This window comes from Jaculus jaculus, chromosome 3 (genome assembly GCF_020740685.1).
Source record: "Jaculus jaculus isolate mJacJac1 chromosome 3, mJacJac1.mat.Y.cur, whole genome shotgun sequence".
NCBI lineage: Eukaryota > Metazoa > Chordata > Mammalia > Rodentia > Dipodidae > Jaculus > Jaculus jaculus.
In genome coordinates, this window is record NC_059104.1 from 16810319 (window position 1) to 16830282 (window position 19964).

The 19964-nt window shown below is 44.3% G+C and overlaps 1 protein-coding gene across 1 annotated transcript in view; it reads left to right on the forward strand.

The window, feature by feature from the left end:
- Window positions 1-19964, forward strand: part of Abcc4 (ATP binding cassette subfamily C member 4) — a 287715-nt gene that overhangs the window by 235825 nt on the left and 31926 nt on the right. Inside the window, exons 26-27 of the mRNA XM_045145529.1 lie at window positions 4394-4549; window positions 15689-15778. Coding sequence (XP_045001464.1) covers window positions 4394-4549; window positions 15689-15778 — 246 coding nt within the window. The remainder of the gene's footprint in view (window positions 1-4393; window positions 4550-15688; window positions 15779-19964) is intronic.

Sequence of the window (19964 nt, forward strand, 5' to 3'; positions counted from 1 at the left end):
AATTCAACATCTAGTGTCCACCTCAGTCACCTTCCACCATATTTATTGAGACAAGCTCATTTAACCCTAAACTCACAAATATGGCTGCTCAAGCTAGTCACCATGTCCTGAAGAGTCTCCTGTCTCTGCCTCCCGAGCACTGGGATTACTGGTGTGTACCACCGTGCATGACACTCACATCAAACAAACTCAGCTTCTTGTGCCTGCCCTGAAACCCTTTACCCACTGGGACTTCTCCCCTGCTCTTCATTAGTTTTCCTAGAAGGTCATGTGGTCTTGCACCCAGCAGGTGGCTGTGAGCATTAAAAACTAGGAGTCAGTGAACAGACCTAAGATCTTCAGGGCTTGGCTCCAGCCTGCCTTGGAGGAAGCCGTAACTCAGGTGAGCACTTAGAGCCCAAGAGCACAGGCAAAGAAGCTGGGAGATTGTGGTGGTGAAATCCTGTGTGGGAAAACAGGTTATGCTGACATGAAGAGATTCAAGTAAAAATTCTTAACATGTTGACGTGGCTGGTGGAGTCCAGCATTTTCCAACTTGGGAAAACCAAGTAAAATCAGGCTCTCTAAAAGTATTCTTGGGCTGGAGAGATGGCTTAGCGGTTAAGGCGTTTTTCTGCAAAGCCAAAGGATTCCAGTTCAATTCTCCGGGATCCACGTAAGCCAGATGTACATGGGGACACATGCAGCTGGAGTTTGTTTGCAGTGGCTGAAGGCCCTGGTGTGCCGATTTTCTCCCTCTCTCCTCTTTTCTTTCTCTCAAATAAATAAATAACTAAAATATATTTTAACAAAACAAAATAAATATATTCTTTTGGTGATATGACTATGAACGTGGTGATATTTGCCAGAGACATCCAGTAAAAACCCATCATTGAACTGTGAAAATCTTTCAGACAATTTTGATGACTTTGGGAGGAGAAATGACCAAGTCTAAGTTGCCTCTGAATTACCGTCCCTGGAATGTTTTTGTTTTGTCTCTCCACCCCCCCCCCACACACACACCGCCTGCCCTCCAAGGTAAGGTCTCACTCTAGCTCAGGCTGACCTGGACTTCACTATGTAGTCTTCGGGTGGCCGCTAACTCATGGTGATCCTTTTATCTCTGCCCTCTGCCTCCCAAGGGCTGGGATTAAAGGCGTGTGCCTCCACACCTGGCATCTCTGGGATCTTAAACGCATAGTCCTGTGGCCATAGACAGCCCAGGGTGTTCCTTGCCTTTTGAGATCCCATCTACCCATTTCCCCATAGTCTACCAGGGTTTGGATTTGCACAGATGGATTAGTTTCCCATGGATCTGATAACATGCAATCATTCACAAACAGATCTACCTATAAACAAGGATAAGTTTCTCTCTGTCTTGTGTGTGTGTGTGTGTGTGTGTGTGTGTGTGTGTGTGTGCGCCAGTTGTTAACATCAGGTGTCTTCCTCAGTCATTCTCCACCTTATTTATATTTAGTCAAGGGGCTTCTGTAGGGAAACATGGATTATAGGTACCTTAATGAGGGACTTTGGCTGTAGGGGGAATGCTACCCTTTGAGGGCTGATAGTCTCCTTGTAAGACCTCTGGTCTATATGTGCACAGACTAGGGTGTGTGTGTGTGTATGTGTGTGTGTGTGTGGTGTGAGTGAGGGGTGGATTTACCTAATGTACTTGATGTGTGCGATTTTCGTACGAAAACACCCAGATGGGAGAGAAACATAGGCATGCCACCCGTGGATGCACAGCTCCTCTGAGAAATACAAATCAGTACTTCCCATGAGGTAGGAAATACGTACAAAGGTGTTAAGAACTGAAAGCCTCTCTTCTTGTAGTTTTTATCTATAATATATTTTAAAATTTAAAAATTAGTTATTAGACTTTCTTACAGTTTTTTATCTATAATAATATTTTAATTTTAAAAAATTATTTATTAGAGAGAAAGGGATCACACATCACTGCAAGCAACCTCCAGATGCATGCACCCACCTCTTTGTGTACCTGGCTTTATGTCGGTACTGAGCGATTGATCCTGGGTCCGTGGGCTTTGCAAGCAAGCAACTTTAGCCACTGAGCCAGCTCTCCAGCCCTGAATCTCTGTAATATTTTTGAAATTCTATAATTGGTTTTATTTGGAAATATCCAAATGAGATCACATATAAAATTCTCAGCATAAAATCAGTGTGCATTGAAGTTCATTTCCTCTCTATTTAAAGCAGTGAGTTAAAACAAATGCTGAATAAATTTACAAATGATAGAAAGTAGGTCTTATCTCCTTCATTGACTCTCTATTTTTACTTGCTTATTTGTGTGTACGGATATGTGTGTGTATGTACACAGGCGTCTGTTGTGCGTGTGTGTGGGTACGCACACCACAGTGCAGGCGTAAAGGTCAGATGATGACTTCAGGGTGCTTCTCTCCTTCCACCTTATTTTTATATAGGGTCTGTTTTTATTATTATTGTTGTTGTTATTTATTTGCAAGTAGAGAGAGATAGAATAGAGACAGAGAGAATGGGTGCACCAGGGCCTCCAGCCACTGCAAACAGACTCCAGATGCATGTGCCACTTTCTGCATCTGGCTTTACATGGATACTGGGGAATCAAACTCAGGTTGTTAGGCTCTGTAGGCAAGCACCTTAACCACTGAGCCATCTCTCCAGCTTGCTCTGGTTTTTTTTTGTTGTTGTTGTTGTTTTTTTGTGTGTGTATGTGTGTGTGTGTGTGTGTGTGTGTGCCATTTCCGCTTCCAGATTCTCCTGGCTCCACCTCCTATTGCTATCAAGCGTTGAGATTACAGATGTGTGAACTACTTTCCATCCAACTTTGCATGGGTGCTAAGGAAGATTGAACTTGAGTTAGGGTAACAGGCTTGCCAGCAAGTGCCTTTAACCACAGAGATGTCTCCCCAGCTCCTGACCCCAGGTTTTTAAAATAAGGGTGATGTCATCTCTTGGGAAGCTCTGGCCCGTTGAGCAAGTACTGTGGAGAAAAGGCCAGCTTTGTGCCCAAGGCCCTTGGTGAATACGCCTCAAAGCCAGTTGTGACTTTACAGCTTCATTCCTGACCAGCATTTTACATGCATTCTATCGATTCTTTTTTTTTTTTTTAATTTTTAAATTTTGTTTATCCATTTTGAGAAAGCAAGTGAGAGAGAGGCAGATAGAGAGATTGGGGGCGCCAGGGCCTCCAGCCACTGCAAACGAACTCCGGACACATGTGCCCCCTTGTGCGTCTGGCTTACATGGGTCGTGGAGAATTGAACCAGGATCCTTTGGCTTTGCAGGCAAACGCCTTAACTGTGGAGCCATCTCTCCAGCCCCTATCGATTCTTTGATCATACTGGCAGTGCGCTTCATTGCTCTCTGCTCTAGCTTTAATAAGGGGGATGACTCCTCATGCAGGCCTTTCCCGAGGGGCAATTGTAAGTATTAATTGGTTTGTAAAATGTCTTTTGAACTGCTCAGATGAAAGGCCCCCCGTAAATAGGCAAGGCTGTTTGTGGGATAGTTGTTGATCTCATCCTGCGTGTTTTGGCTACTGTTACTGTCTTTTAAGATGTGGAGACCTGCCTTTTAAATTATTTCCTCTTGTAGGGCTGGAGGGATGGTTTAGTGGTTAAGGCATTTACCTGCAAAGGCAAAGGACTCAGGTTCGATTCCCCAGTACCTAAGCCAGATGCACAAGGTGGCTCATACTTCTGGAGCTCACTTCCAGCAGCTGACAACCTTGGTCTGCCCATGCTTTCTCTCTCCCTCTCTCTCTCTCTCTCTCTCTCTCTCTCTCTCTCTCTCTCTCTCCCCCTCAGTCTCTTTCTCAAATAAATAAATAAAATACAACAATAAATTATTTCCTCTTGAGACGGAACAGATATTTTAATATCCTCAAGTGATTTCATTTCTCTACCAACGATTGATACACCTTAACCGATAGAATTCTGGGAACGTTAATGCTTGCTTACACCTGACCCTGCTGGCTTGTTAGCTAGCGCGCCTGTGTGAAATTATCCAAGCGGTTTTCAAGGTTCAGCCTCTCTAGACCTTGGAAGTGAAGCTCCCCATAAATGGTCTTTTTAGCACCCACTTAAGAAGCTGCTGGCTCCTCCCTGCTGCTGTAGCTTTTCAGTGGGTCTCACCCAAGGGCATTTTGGTGTCTCCCTTCCCCCCCCCCCCTACCAGGACATTTGTCAGCGTTTTGACATTTCAAATTGACCCAATTTAGGGCTTGCTCCTGGCCTCTAGAAGAGACCGTACAGGGATACTATTAAAATATCCCACAGGGCAGTTTCCACCATAAAGAACTGTCCAGCCCTATATATCATCTGAGCCGAGGCACGTTTAGACTTAGCTCAAGTAGCTTTCCTAACGTTGGTTGCTTATGGTTCATTTTACTCCCTCCCCCTGGATCTCTTCATAGGTTGGAATTGTGGGAAGAACCGGAGCTGGAAAAAGTTCTCTCATCTCAGCCCTTTTCAGATTGTCGGAACCTGAAGGTAAAATTTGGATTGATAAGATCTTGACAAGTGAGATTGGACTTCACGATTTAAGGAAGAAAATGTCAATCATTCCTCAGGTATGTGAGTCAAGTCAGAGCATTTGCACATGTTTCTTTTACGAGGGCACCGAGGTTTAATTGCTTTTAATTTTATTACTAGATTTTTTTTTTTAATTGGATGAAAGGATTGATCCTTTACAGGTATGCCAATAGGGCATATTTTAATGGATATTTTTAACGGGTATTTTCATAAATCCCAGAGTCTGTGTGCTGGTTTGGCATGTGTGTATGGGTGAGTGTGTGTGCTCGTGAGAAGACAGGGCGGGGGGAGTGGTTCAGTAATATTTACCTAGATATATTTTGGATTGTATGCTCTTTTAATTTTTATTTATTTGTTTGAGAGAGAGAGAAAGAGGCAGACAGAGAGACTGAAAATGGGCACACCAGGGCCTTCAGCAGCTGCAAACTAAATCCAGGCACATGCGCCATCTGGTGCATCTGGATTATGTGGGACCTGGGGAATTGAACCTGGGTCCATTGGCTTTGCAAGCAGGCACCTTAACTGCTAAGCCATCTCCCCAGCCTGATAACCATATAATTCTGAGAACAGAATGATAGATGGATTATTGAACAGTCAAGCGCCTTGTATAAGGAATCATGGGTTGTAAGTGTCATAATGAGGGACTTTTGCTGTAGAATGGAAAAGCTAGCCTTTGAGGGGAGGTCATGTCCATGCAGGGCCTCTGTGAATCTGAAAGGCTAAGAGAGTTTGTAAACACTTGAATGACCCATTTATAATCTAGATGTCGGTAAGTGTATCCATTCTCCTTGCTGGGACAAAACGCACCCAACCAGGGCTGGAGAGATGGCTAAGCGGTTAAGGCGCTTGCCTGCAAAGCCAAAGGACCCAGGTGCAATTTCCCAGGACCCACATAAGCTAGATGCACCAGGTAGTGCATGTGTCTGGAGTTCTTTTGCAATGGCTGGAGTCTCTAGTGTGCTCATTCTCTCTCTCTGTCTGCCTGTCTCTCTGTCTCTCAAATAAATAAAAATGTCTTTTTTTAAAAATGCACCCAACTAGAAGCAACATAAGAAAGCACAAGGTTCATTTTTGGCTTATCATTTCAACAAGAAGTCAGTCGTGGCAGGAACAGACAGCTGGCGTCACATTGTCACATCAGCAAGGGAGAAGCAGAGAGAACTGAAAGCAAATGGGGCCAGGCTGTAACATCCTAAGGCCTGCCTCCAGTGACACACTTCCTCCAGCAAGGCCCCACCTCCCTAGAGATTTTCCAACCTTCCGGAACAACACCTCCAACTGGAAATTAAGTATTTAATACATGAGTCTATGGGGTAGGGGGGGGGAGTGTGTTGTGAGGTTTAAACCACCACAATAAGTGATTTCAATCAGGGACCCAGTATAGTCCTGAAGGAGACTGGGAAAAGGAGTTGCATCTCCATATTCTAGTTTTCTCTCCCTTACCAGGCAGTCTGGACTACCACCTTTGAGAACTGGCATGGCGCTAAACCCATCAGTTTGGGCCAAGTGCTCAGTACTTGGCTCCCACAATGGTGGGAGTTCAAGTGGCCATCTCCTCCTGGGCTGAGCGTGGGTTCGTTCATTCTGCTGCCTAGCGCCAGGCTTTCAGGGAGCGTTCTGAAGATTGAATTACATGCACGATAGAAGCTCCTGTCATTGCTTTTAGTGCCTCTGTTCCACATAAATTTAGAAAGTCCTTACTGAATCATTACTGTGCTGCAGGCAGGCAGACGTGGGCAATGTGAGGCCTGTCCCCGCAGGCCTGGGGCCTCAGCTGTGGGCCTTGCAGCTCCATTCTGCCCTTGGCTTTGGTGCTTGCTTATATTCAGTTCTCAGCTTGCTGTCTGAGGATTCTAACTTGGTGTGTTTTGCCCTCCACAATCATCTGGCCATGGAGAACTGAAGAGCCCACGCCCACACACTCATTTCTGGGGTGAGGAACACAGAGAAGGCGGAAGGAAAAGCACCTGGAAGCTACGCTGTCTGACCATGTAGATATGAACGTGTAGATATAAACGACCTTTTCAGTGCTTGATTATTAAGAGGTACAGAGAACCTAGCACCCAAAAGGAGGAGCCTGTGGGCTTTGATCTTGTGACCATGTATTGCTATTACTATGTGTCCTTGACTTCTAAAATAACTGAAATGACTTCAGGAATCTACCTTAGAACCTTCATGAGACACAGTGACCTCACGATAGAATGGCAAGGTTGTTGAGAAATTGGAACCCTTGTGCTTTGCTGATGGGAATGTAAAATGGCTCAGCCACCATAAAAAACACTGTGGAGACGCCTCAAGATTAAAGGTTAGAACTACCCTGTGATGCAGCCATTCACTTCTGAGTGTATTATCTAAAAGGATCCGAAAGCAGGGTCTTAAGGAGTCAGAACAGCACTGCTCAGAATAGCCACAAGGAGGGAGCAGCCCAGGTGTCCATCAACAGATGAATAGCTATGAGACAAAGTGTGGCTTATACAGACAATGGGAAACTTATTCAGCATTATGAAGGAAGTTCAGATACATGCTGCAACATGGATAAACTTGGAAGACATTGTGCTACATGAAACCAGCCAGTTACAAAATAACATATACTGGATATTTGGACCAATATGAGGTCCTTAAATTGGGCAAGTTCATGAAGAAAGAAGGTCGAACCGTGTTCCTCAGTGCAGGGGATTTTCTAAGGCAACAAAGCTCGGTGAACGATGGTGGGAACCTTTGTAAGACAGCACGAACATGCTTAGTACCATTGGGCTGTGCGCTTGAAAACGATGAGATGGTTCAATTTTATCTTGTGTAATGTCTCAAAAGCTTTTGAAAGAAATCAAAATATGATTCTTTCATGGGAAGAAAAATAGGAGAAATCCGAAGCGGGTAAGGTTCTGAGTACTAGATGCATGACTCCAGCGGTTACAGCGGAAGTTGAGAGGCTGGGATTCCCAAATTCCAGCTTTTGTCTGTACCCATCTCAGAAATGGGCCAGAGCAGAAGATTTACTTAGCTGAGATAATGGGCGTGTCTGTAAAGTGCTTTCATATCCTCGGATGAAAGGATCCAGAAACGTGCCCTGTGCCACTTTGAATGCTTCTTAATCAGAAATGGCTGTGTGCTTGCGCACATGAAAGAGCTCTAAATAAAGAAGGAGCGTTAGATGATTCTTGGCTGTGCCAGCAGTGTTCTGGAAGCACATCAGAGCGGAGACTGAATACACCTTGACATCACCAGGCTTTGGTTCAGTTCCACAAGTCCCACCCTTCCTTTATGCAAACGCTCTATGGAGAGCGCACTCAAACACAGTGCTAAGCTCTGTGCCCGGATAGGCCATGACCACCAAGCCCTACAAACGCAGAACCCTTAAACGGTACCTGATAGGCCTGCGCCTCCAAGATGCAATATTGTCTGATACAAGGACGGTAGTTTGGAGAGACCATGCAGTGTGCAGCAGGGCCCTGGCTGGAATGTCTCAGGGAGAGTGCTTCGTGTCAATGTGCCCCATGTTTTTATTCCTGTGTGCCTCGTGAGTGAATGGCTTTGATGAAGTCACTTCGCCTCCCAGTCTTGGTTCCTGTCCTTAAGTCAGGTCTGGTAATTACTGCCTCACAGATTCATCATAAATGATCATGTGAGAAAACACAGAGGGCCCGGTGCCCAGCTCTTAGGATTGCTTGATAAGATAGTCACCATTATTAAGGCTTAGGGTTCAGTAACATATTCTAGAAGGACTGGGCTCATTAATTTCTCATTTCTGTTTCTGTTTTTTTTTTTTTTTTTTTTGGTAATCCTTGGTGATTTTCTATAAACCAAGTTATTTATTTATTTTTATTTTTATTATTATTTTTTGGGGGGGTTCGAGGTAGGGTCTCGCTCTGGCTCAGGATGACCTGGAATTCACTATGGAGTCTCAGGGTGGCCTCGAACTCACGGTGATCCTCCTACCTCTGCCTCCCGAGTGCTGGGATTAAAGGCGTGCGCCACCACGCCCGGCAACCAAGTTATTTACACAAGTTAAAGAAAACACACACACACACACACACACACACACACACACACAGAGTTCAAGTCTAGCAGAGAAATCTGTTTTCTTTCAGAAGGAACAGAGGTGAGACCATCACTTTGGCTTTGGTTCCCGGCTTCCTCCCACCCCATTCGTTCCAGCTCTCCCTGGTGCTGCCTTGTTTTCCCTGGAAATACTTTGCAGGCCCCTATCACTCGTTCTCCATGCTGCCCCCCTTCCTTGCCATGTGCCCCCTGTCTGGGTTGCCCCGGCTGCTCTTCCCACTACCGTCCTGCTTGTTGAAGCCTGGAAAGGAAGCCGCACTCTTCCTCACATTTGTGGCATCCTTCACATGGTTACTTTCCTCTTTTTCCTCTACCATCTCTCAGTCTTCCTGGCAATCCTGTTGGCATTCTTAACCCGGCAGCCAATAGCAACGTGAGGCCCAGATAGTTGAACTCACTTAATAAAGGGGCCACAGAGCTGATACTCAAAGCGAATGCAGGGAGGTGTCCAGCCCCAGCGCCTCCTGGGCTTCTGAAACACTGCTCCAACCTGTGTGCTGTGGCCAACAGGAAGAGCTCAGTCTTGCACCCTGGCACCCTGTGTGTGTGTTTGGGGGGAGGGGAGCTTGTGTGCCCCTCCCCCACCCGCACACTCACAGACACAGAAACAAAAATCGCATAAAGCATTATTACTCTCTGCTCCACGCTCGGCTATTTTCTATTCTATTTATTTCTATTCTAGTTCCTATAAAAGACAAAATGATGATCACGAGCCACAAAATTGATTTCATGAGCCACTGGTCACGCCTGCACGTTAAGAGTGCTGTGCCCTGCTGCCCGCGGGGCTGGGTTCCTGAAACCTGCCGGCACCCCAGGAGGAGCTGCAGAGAGGGGACCCTTTGTCGCAGCAACCTGTTGAGGAGGGGCAAAACCCCAGGAAGGAAGCTGAGGCTGGAACCATAAACTAGCTAAAAAGCCTTAACTTCATTCAGAACCTGGCACTGACTCTTAACTGTTTTTCTCAGTCATGTTAACTGAATGCCATCGAATATTTTACCCATTGTCTTTCTCTCCACCTCCACTTAGAAAGGGTTCTCAGAAACCATCACCAAAGAGAATTAATGTCAAGTTCAAAAGAGACCTTCTGCTGGGTCTTGCAATGTCCCTCTTGTCATCACTAGGTGATTTTTGTTTTTATTGTTTTGGTTTAGGGAGGTAGGGTTTCACTCCAGTCCAGGCTGACCTGGAATTCGCTTTGTATTCTCAGGGTGGCCTCGAACTCATGGTGATCGATCCTCTTACCTCTGCCTCCCGAGTGCTGGCGTGTGCCACCACACCCAGCCCATTAGGTGATTTTTGAAAGACTGAGTTGTTTGTGCAGACTCTTTTGTTTAAAAAACAAAATCAACACTCAGCACTAAAATGAATGATTTTAGAAAGACATTTCTTCTCTGTTATGGATGAGGAGCATCATATGCTCAAAGCCTGACTGCAGACCACAGAGCCCACCAGGCATGAGGCCTCAGTGGTTGTGGAGTCAGGGAGAGCCATCCAGATGACTTGAGGGTCTGCAGTGAAGATAGTGTGCATCCCTCCTCTCCCCAGGGTGAGCTGGGGCCAGAGCTGGTTGCCTCACAGTTTCTGCAAAAGGGCAAGTGTTAGGTCAGAGTTCCAGGTTGAGATGAGGGAGGCCTGTGTCGTCCCCTGTCTCTCTTCCGGGCTTCCTCCCTTTGTGCACAGTTCAAGGTCCTCACTTGAGCCCAAATCAGAGATCTTTCATTCACACAGAAGAAGGACACAGGCACAGGAAGGAGGAAGGGGTGCACTGTCAGGGGCAAGTTTCTGCACTGCCTTTAATAACGGACATGTTGTTCTTTCTTAATAAGGACAACTCAGACCATGCTCAAAATTTCAGGAAGGGCTGGGGAGAAGGCTTTGTGGGTAAAAGTACTTGCAGCAGGCATGTGGGCCTCAGAGGGCCAGAGACTTGCCTCCTGAGTTTGATCCCTTGCTAAGCATCTGGACGCAGCTAAGCCACGATCCTGTGGAGTGCTTCCGAAACCCACAGCCCCGAGTTCAGGTTCAGGTTGAGACTCTATCTCAAGGAAGTACAGGGCTAAGTAATGGAAGCAGGAGACCTCGCCTCTCCTTTGCCCTCCGTGCGCCTGTGACCACCACATCCACACACATACACAACACGCCACACCTACGGCACAGGCACAAAAAAAATTTTCACGAATAAACAAGCTAAATTGCTTCCCTTATCAGAACCAGTGGCTTCCAGTGTAAACTGCTTCCTTTGCATTCCCCACCGGAAGTGCTCTAACCACCTGAGAAGAGAGCCCCAAGAGGAGACTGGCTTTAGGGAACAGACTGGTTATCGGAAAGCATCTGCGAAAACTGGATTTCAAAACTTTTTTTTTTTTTTTTTTGGATGGATTCCTTACAACTTAGCGTCCCTGTCCTGTTGGTGCCAAGGAAACTGTCTCAATCAAAAAGCAATTTCTTGCAATTTCCCCATGGCACCTAAGGGGTTGGTTCCCATTGGCATCTATAACCCTTATCGTGACTGAACAGTTTTATGTGTGATAGATTCTTTTGTTTGCAGCAGAACTAAAGCCAGGTGTTTTTCAAACAGTTCAGTCTGCTCTTGCAATATTCCTGCTCCCCCAGCTTTCGATGGTAGGTTAATCAGAACTGTGTCTCTTTAAGACTCTTTTCTTTTTTTTTTTTCATTACCTGGTTTTCTTTCCTTTCTTTCTTTTTTTTTTTTTTTTTTGGTTTTGTTTTGTTTTTTGTTTTTCCTCCCTGAGAACAAAACTCAAAGGGAAAAAGAAGTGGGTATGCTGTTACTAGTAAAGAAATACAATTGGATCCGAGCCTAATGCAGGCCTCCTTTGTTTCTGCGCACTGAGGTCTTCATTAAAGCCCCAGGCACAGCTCCCTGGAGCTGGTGACCTTTTTGTATTTAAAGAAGACTTTACACGACTTAAATTCTTTTCCCTTTGTGCGTGAACAATGTTCTTTTCTTCTGAAAATACATGATGATTGGTTCATTCAGAGGCTACAGGATTAAAAAAGAAGAAGAAGAAAGAAAAAGAAACTAAGATTCAGTGACTTCAGGTGACTTATCCTTGAGCCCTAGAGATACGGCTGCCCTTCGAAAAAAATCCTTGGGATTTGAAAATTAAAAAGGGGAGCTTGGAGGACACCGGAGGCTTAGTAACTCCTGTTGAGTGTATATTTTACTAAAGGGATGTTTTCTGCTTTGTGACCCAAAAAGATTAGAGAAAGTGTTGCACTCCATCTTTCTCATTTGTCGAAGTTTCTGTCTTGCTCCTTGGTCGGCTTAAGTGTCTGGAGGTTAGTGGGTAGAGTTTCTTCTTGACATAATGGAGGCCTGTCTTCCAGTCGGTTCATACAAAAGACCTAGTAAGTCTGTCGTTTTCAGGATCGAGGGATTATCAAGCGACTACCCCAAATGCTCTGCTTCACAGTGGCCACTTGTGGGTCACAAGCCTAATCAGACCTTGTGTTGTGTTAGTAACAGAGGCAGAGACTAAAGACTGGATGTGGTGCAAAGAATTAAACCTGGGTCAGCTTAGCACGCTGCAAAGCAAGTGTGGTGTGAGTCCTCTGGCTAAATTATTGTATTGAACGAGAGCATTTGTTTTGTTAACTGCACTATGCCAGGTAACTGGGGTGGTTAAGAGAAAACTCTTATTAAATGAGGTTTAGACATACAACATCAGAGAAAAATATACCTAGGCTAATAAATTTTGTTCATGTTTATAAGAAGGTTGTCCCAACTAGAGATCCCTACGGTGATATGTTCCACCTGTAAACATTTATTTATAAATTTGGTTTATTAACTTCATTGCATAGAGGAAGCACCTTAATTAATAATATCTATCAGAAATGGCAATTAATTTGACCTTTATCTCCTCTTGAAGTATGTGTCTTCTCTGAGCACTTTTATATTACCTTTTGAAGAATATAAGGGTTTTTTTGTTTATTTATTTATTTAGTTTAGTTCATCGAGGTAGGCTTTCACTCTAGCCCAGGCTCTCCTGGAATTCATTATGGAGTCTCAGGGTGGCCTTGAACTCACAATGATCCTCCTACCTCTGCTTCCTGAGTGCTGGGATTAAAGGCGTGTGCAGTTTATTTATTTATTTATTTGAGAGGGACAGACAGAGAGAAAGAGGCAGAGAGAGAGAGAGAGAATGGGTGCACCAGGGCCTCCAGCCACTGCAAACGAACTCCAGATGTGTGCACCCCCTTGTGCATCTGGCTAATGTGGGTCCTGGGGAATCGAGCCTCGAACTGGGGTCCTTAGGCTTCACAGGCAAGCACTTAACCGCTGAGCCATCTCTCCAGCCCCAGGATATAATGGTTTTTATTTGGCAAGTGGATATAAGTAGAATGAGTGAAAGCTAAAATGAATACCATGTGTAAAACGTGTTAGCATAGCAAAAGAACCACTGTGAACAAATTGCTTGCTAAGTTTTAAAGAAAAATATAGCTTCCATCAGTTAATGTTTTACTAAGTCAATTCTCCTCATCTAACAACTTTTGATCAAAATTTACATATGGAATATCTATCTGGCATGTCATATAACAAAGAAACCTACTCTTAATTTTCCAGGTATTTTCTTCTGATATTGCTGAGTAAGCACGGATGGTTGCCCAATAATTCCATTCAAATTGACAGTAGAGATTTGAGTAGGGACCCCAGGACAGGGAGCAGTGACCTGAGGGCTTGAGTAGGCACTATGACTGCAATGAGCACGTGATCTGGGGGTGATCATCAGGGCCTCCAGGGGGCCCGTTATACAGAGTTGGTGTTCAGAACATGTCCTAGAGAAGTTGCTTCTGTGCCCATGTCTGAGAGGGACCTCAGTTCCTGGTCTTTGAGAGACACCCTCATTTCAAGGAGTCTCCTGAGAGGAAAAGGTGAGGGGGGTACCAGGTCGTGAAAGAAGGATTGGACGTCAGCTGGGCACCCCAGTGCCAGTTCTCCACCATTCCTACCTGCGTGAATACAGGAACCTTTGCATTTCATAGTGATGGAAACTTAGTGTACAAAGGAGTTGTTCGATCGATTAACACTCAAGAAGAGACTGAAAAACCCCGGGAGGTCTCTGTCAGACCACATGAAGAAAAAAAGTTGAACAAATATCAGCCATTCTGGACAAGGAAATGGGCTTGACCCTAATAGAAGCAAAGAAGCCGCCTCTTAACTTCTCACACAGGCACAAAGCTGATCCCTTACTCTGTTTTCTTCCAGCCCTGTGGCTCTAGACACCCTTCCTCAGAGCCACTCAGTTTGGGCTCCTGAGTGGAATATTGGTCACAGTGTGAAACCTTTGTGGGGGAAAGAGCCTTGTCACTCTTACCCTTCTACCAGCCATATCTCTTATATGAACCTCACGTGAGCCTCACATATACAAGGAGAGAAGTTGCTGCCTTACTGGAATTTCAGAGCTGATTATGAAAATGTGTGTGTGTGTATATATATATATATATATGTACATGCATGTATACACACACACACACACACACATACATACTGTATAGTATACAGATTAGCATATATATATATACATATACTATATATGTATACTGTATGGCCAATCTGATGTCAGTAAACAGTGTTTATTCCTCAGACAAGAAATTCCCATCACTGTGTAGCGTTCAATTTTACATTCAGTAGTTTAAAGCAGAACCTTAAATGAGGCTCTGGGGCCCGTTCAGTTGAATTTAGTAGTCATTTTGAAACTTGCTGTGACTTCTTGGTCAACATTGCACAAATAAACAACTCTTTTAGTGTCTTTTTAGTTTTTCCATTTTGCCAAGGGATATTTGATACACCGTCAGCCCTCTACATTAATTTCCCTCACCAGTCCTAAACCAAGAGAGCAGTGGGCTGGAGAGATGGCTTAGCGGTTAAGGCGCTTGCCTGCAAAGCCAAAGGACCCAGGTTCATTCCCCAGGACCCACCAGATGCCCAAGGTGGTGCCCGTGTCTGGAATTCATTTGCAGTGGCTGAAGGCCACACCCATTCTTTCTCTCTCTCTTTCTAAGTGCCTCTCAAATAAATTTCTTTAAAAAGAGAGAGGAAACTAAGAGAGCAGTGAGGGACTGTATCAATCTTCATGTCTAGGGAGAAGTCTTCCTCCTTAGTTTTCTGCAGGTGTTAGAAGCTGTACCCCAAGGCGAGGTGAGACCGCATGCTGGTATCCCTGAAGCCTTCTCTCTTCCTGGCATTTGTGCCCCTCATGGTTCTTCACTTTAACTGAAAGCAGTCAGCTAGATTTTTTTTTTTTTTTTTTTTTTGTTGCATTGCTGCTCATGGCCTGGGTTGTTGGAACCTCCTAGAAGAAAATCTATACAGCCTACATGAGCTCACATGTTAGAACGCTCTTGGGAAGGAGGCACGTTCCTCAAGAACAATTTAATTGTGGGCGCCTCCTGAAGCAAGTAGGCGGGAAGAGCTGTTTAAATGAAATTTGTTATATAACATGCATCACAATGGGTTTCAGGTTACTTTGCCCTTGCTAATGCTGAGGTTCAATGAGACCGGCAACCCTGATGCTCAAACAAGATAATGTGGGATTAGCTGACGCAACACCACAAGCTATGTCTTCACGAGTAGAGGTGCCCCTGGTCCTATTGGCTTATGTCCCTTTGAGCAAAGCATAGGCTGTCCCCCGACTTTCCATCTCAGAAGACTGACCAGTGGTGAAAACAGCTAACCATTTTCCTAATCACTGTTGGTCTTTTCCAGCATCCCGTCAGGACTAACAGTTTTCACAGTTCCATGCATGCATAGTTTCTCAAGTGCATATGTCCTTGCATTTCCTGTTGTAGCAGGTGCGATTAAGGAAGTGTTTAAAAAACCCATGACTGGCAGCTTTTTCGTTTTCTCCCTCCCCTTGCTCAGAGGGCACACTGAAGCAGCTTCCAGTTGATGGCGGTCAGCGGTCTGGAGGGAGTTTGGGACATACTTTTTGATGGGAAATTAACGTAGACACGATTTTGTGACTCAGCATCGCAACCTTAAAATTAGCCATTGTAGTGGACTGGGGGTTGTTTGTTTATGTCTTAATTCTATCTGTATAGAAGAAAGTGAAAAGAGGCTACAATAATGACATTCAGTCTTTTGGGGCATTTAGGAACCTGTTCTGTTCACTGGGACGATGAGGAAAAACCTGGATCCCTTTAATGAGCACACGGATGAAGAGCTGTGGAATGCTTTAAAAGAGGTAACTTAAAAAATGACACGAGCTGTCCTGATCAGTGTGTGTGTACTGGTGTGCATAGCATTTCAGCTGAGGGGAGCTGATTGGTTTAAATAATTGTTAAATAATTGTTCATTGCCTTGGAGAACATTGATGATGTGGAAGCACTTAAGATGTATATATTAAGAGCTGAGGAGATTCCTCAGTCAGTTAAAGTCATTTATTTGCAAAGTCTGCTGCCCCGGGTTTGATTCTCCATTACCCATGTAAAGCCAAATACACAAAGTGGCGCATGCATCTGGAGTCTGTTTGCAGTAGCAAGAGGCCCTGGTACATCTGTATTCTCTCACTCCTCATAAATAAAAATATTTTTAATATTTTAAAATTTTTATTTATTTTATTTACTTATTTGGGGGAGGGGAAGAAGAGAGAGAGAATGGTCACACCAGGGCCTCCAGCCACTGCAATTGAACTCCAGATGCATGTGCCACCTTGTACATCTGGCTTATGTGGGTCCTGGGGAATTGAACCTGAGTCCTTAGGCTTGACAGGCAAATGCCTTAACTGCTAAGCCATCTCTTCAGTCATAATAAGGATATTTTTAATGAATATAGTGATGACCATGATTAAAAACCCAAAAATAGTACAGCTCATGTTTTCACTTTAACCTTCCTAAAATCAAGGTCAACAAAGTACATTACTTTTTTTTTTTTTTTTTTTTTTTTGTCCTTAACCAGGGCACTGTTAGAAATTGTGTGTACAGTTTCATATGCCCTGTGACACTGATTTTCCTACTATGTTTCTAAGGAGCATATAGGAAAAGGGGATAGTACTTTTTCAATATTAATTAAAGCATAAACGAGATAGTTACAAAATGTTTTGAAGTTCTGTAAGAAAATGTTTAGAAAGGTTTTAGAATGTGACGGTAATTACGTATTGGCAGCTGTGTGGCAGAGAGAATTCAGGTAATAGAACGCTACAGTTTTTGCTAGGTGAGTAGTAAAGCTCCATTTTTAGAGAATTTCCTATTGTTTATGCAGCGTGTACCTATGGACCCCTTGTTTGAACTTCCTTACCTTCATGGGGAAAGAATCTTGCCTGTGAAGATGTGTTCAAGGGCTGGAGGGATGGCTTAGCTGTTAAGGAGTTTGCCAGCAAAGCCAAAGGACCCAGGTCCGATTCCCCAGGACCCACATTAGCCAGGTGCACAAGGGGACACATGTGTCTAGAATTCATCTGCAGCACCTAGGGGTCCTGGGGCGCCCATTCTCTCTCTCCCTCTCTCTCTGTCTCCTTCTTTCTCTGTCAAATAAATAAATGAATATAGAATTTTTTTTAAAGATGTGTTCAGTTTATATGTTTTAGCACTAATCATTTTTGCAAGTTCACCCTAGTTCTGCAAATTAATTGTTAGGCTACTTTTTAAAAAGAACCCATATCCTTCAAAGGCCAAATGCAGACTTTTCCCTTTCAAAGATAAGCGTTTAGAAAATATGGAGTGAATGCTTGATCTCTTCATGTCAGAGAAATGTGGTTTTCTCTAAGAAAAAAAGAAATAATGCAAAATGTCAGTGAGCAGTTCCCATTATCATGATCTTTGCTATTGTGGTTTTGAATTAGTAACGTTTGTCCTTGACACCCTCTCAGAGTTAGCTCTGAAGTCTTTCACTGAAAGGTGGCTTCAGACTGTGAACAAGCAAATTTGGAGGCCTGACAGCTTCACCCCTGTAACTCTTGTTTCTGAAGGCATGTCAGTGCCGAGGCATGCACCTCAGCCCTGGTTTCCAGCAGCCGTGGGTGGGGTCTGGTACCCTCAGTTAGGCCAGTGCCTGCACCATCGCCTACTTGAAAATCAGTTACCCTCTGACTTCACTGGAGTTGGTGAGTTTTACTGCACTGAGGTTCTAGGAGAGGTGATGTGTGGAGAAGACCATTACCCCTCAGAGATCACGGAGAGCGAACTCATAGGGCGGGTTAACAGCAGTCTTGTGACACACCCTTAGAGAGCAGGAAGTATTAGGAAACCATTTTTTACTTGCTTCAGAGCTTAGTTTTCTCTTCACGGATTCTCTGATAGTAAGATCACTTTAGAAACACGTTGTCCACGAACGTTGAAGAAATGTTAGAAAACAACTTGAGGGCTGGAGAGATGGCTTACCAGTTAAGCGCTTGCCTGTGAAGCCTAAGGACCCCGGTTCGAGGCTCGGTTCCCCAGGTCCCACGTTAGCCAGATGCACAAGGGGGTGCATGCGTCTGGAGTTCGTTTGCAGAGGCTGGAAGCCCTGGCGCGCCCATTCTCTCTCTCTCTCTGTCTCTGTCTGTCTCTGTCGCTCTCAAATAAATAAATAAAAATAAGCAAAAAAAAAAAAATTTAAAATCTGAGCACCGTTGGCACGCACACCAGGAAGTGCGTCCTTTAGTGCTTCCGCCCCACCCCGTACACAGTCCGTTTCCTTTCGCCTAATTTCACGCTGGATTTATTCTGGCAAATGCTCAAATCCATCTGTTGTCCCATTTCTGTGTCTGCCTTTTTCTAACCCACGTTACTCTTCTTGCAGAGGCGGGAAGGTTTCAAACAAAGTGGAGAGAGAGCCTTAAATCTGTGTTAATCTCCAGTGAAGGTTCTGATGCCTATTGGATGTGGGCACGTACTGGGTGACGAGGAAAATATTGATGGTGATAGCTTTGGGGAATTTTGTTTTGCTTTACTGTTTTTCCAGACTTAAAAATCCATCCGAAGTACTTTATACTAAGAAATATAGTTTAAGATACTGTCATTGGATCCATTTTTCTGAAGTTATATTTTTCAATGCTTTCCACTTTTTTTGTAAAGTATGGCTATTAGGATATCCTGGGGCTAATTAATTTTTATAAGCAGTATGTTTCTTTTATGGGTCATTTAATAAGATGGCATTATATTCATATGTTCCGCGTGAATTTACCTTCTAATTTATGAAGCAGACATGAACGGAATGAGACAATCCTTGTGGCTTCATTCACACCTACTTGCTGAGAGCTTCCTGTGCAGGCATTGAAGATTCTTAGACCACTCTAGTACAGCCATCAAGTAGAGTCATCCAGATGTACAAAGCACCCTGGGTGAGGGATGCAGGTCTTGTGGGAAGACAGAAAACAAGCGAGCTCTAAAGTGTACAGAGTGAAGCACTGATAAACGCAGGCAAGAAAAACAAAGCCGGACGCGGAGCTCTGGCTGACAGCATTATTAGTAATAGGCAGTATCTATCGATCTCTTTGTAGCAAGAACTGTTCAAAACACTTACAGGTACTGACTCACTTGATACGCCAACAGCATTTGGAGATAACCATCTTGATTAGAATAACATTATGCCTCATTTATGGGCTGGATAGTTGAGACAGAGAAAGTTCAGGATCTTGCCCATTTGGCAGAGCCAGGGAGGACTCTCGGGGTCAGTTTGTCTGGCTTCAAAGGTTCAACTTATTTATTTAAAGAATTCTAAATCACAGAAAGTTTGATGGAGCAAAATGATGGACACATACTCCCTCCACCCCCCGAAATCTGCCCATCCTTATATGGGTATTGGGGAATTGAACCCTGGTCAGTAGGCTTTGCAGGCAAGCGCCGTAACTGCTAAGCCTTCTCTCCAGCCTGACAATCTGAATCTCATGCTTCTGGTTTTTCATATTTCCCTATTTTTCATACCAGCGCCAAGTGCCCATACCATAGTGAACCCAGGCTTGCTTTGTATTTCTTAAAGTTGGATTTCCGTTGTGAACACAACTGCAGAGCACATCTCAGAAGTGTTTCAGCAGTTTGGGTCACGTGGACATGTCTATTTGCTCTTGACATTTTTGTTTCTGCCACTAATTCTGAGCTGGGTGTACCAGTCAACATCTGTTGTCCCAGCTCCCGGGAGATGAAACAGTTAGGATCATGAGCTCAAGGTTGTCTTTGGTTACATAGTGAGTGTGACATCAGCCGGGCTTGTATGATACCCTGTCTCAAAAAAAAAAAAAAAAAAAAAAGGGCTGGAGAGATGGCTTAGTGGTTAAGGTGCTTGTCTTCAAAGCCAAAGGACTCAGGTTTGATTCCCCAAGACATACATAAGCCAGATGCACAATGTGGTGCGTGCATATGGAGTCCACTTGCAGTGGCTAGAGGCCCTAAGGTACCTATCTCTCTCTCTTTCTCTCTCTCTCTTTCCCTATCTATCTGCATCTCTTAAATAAA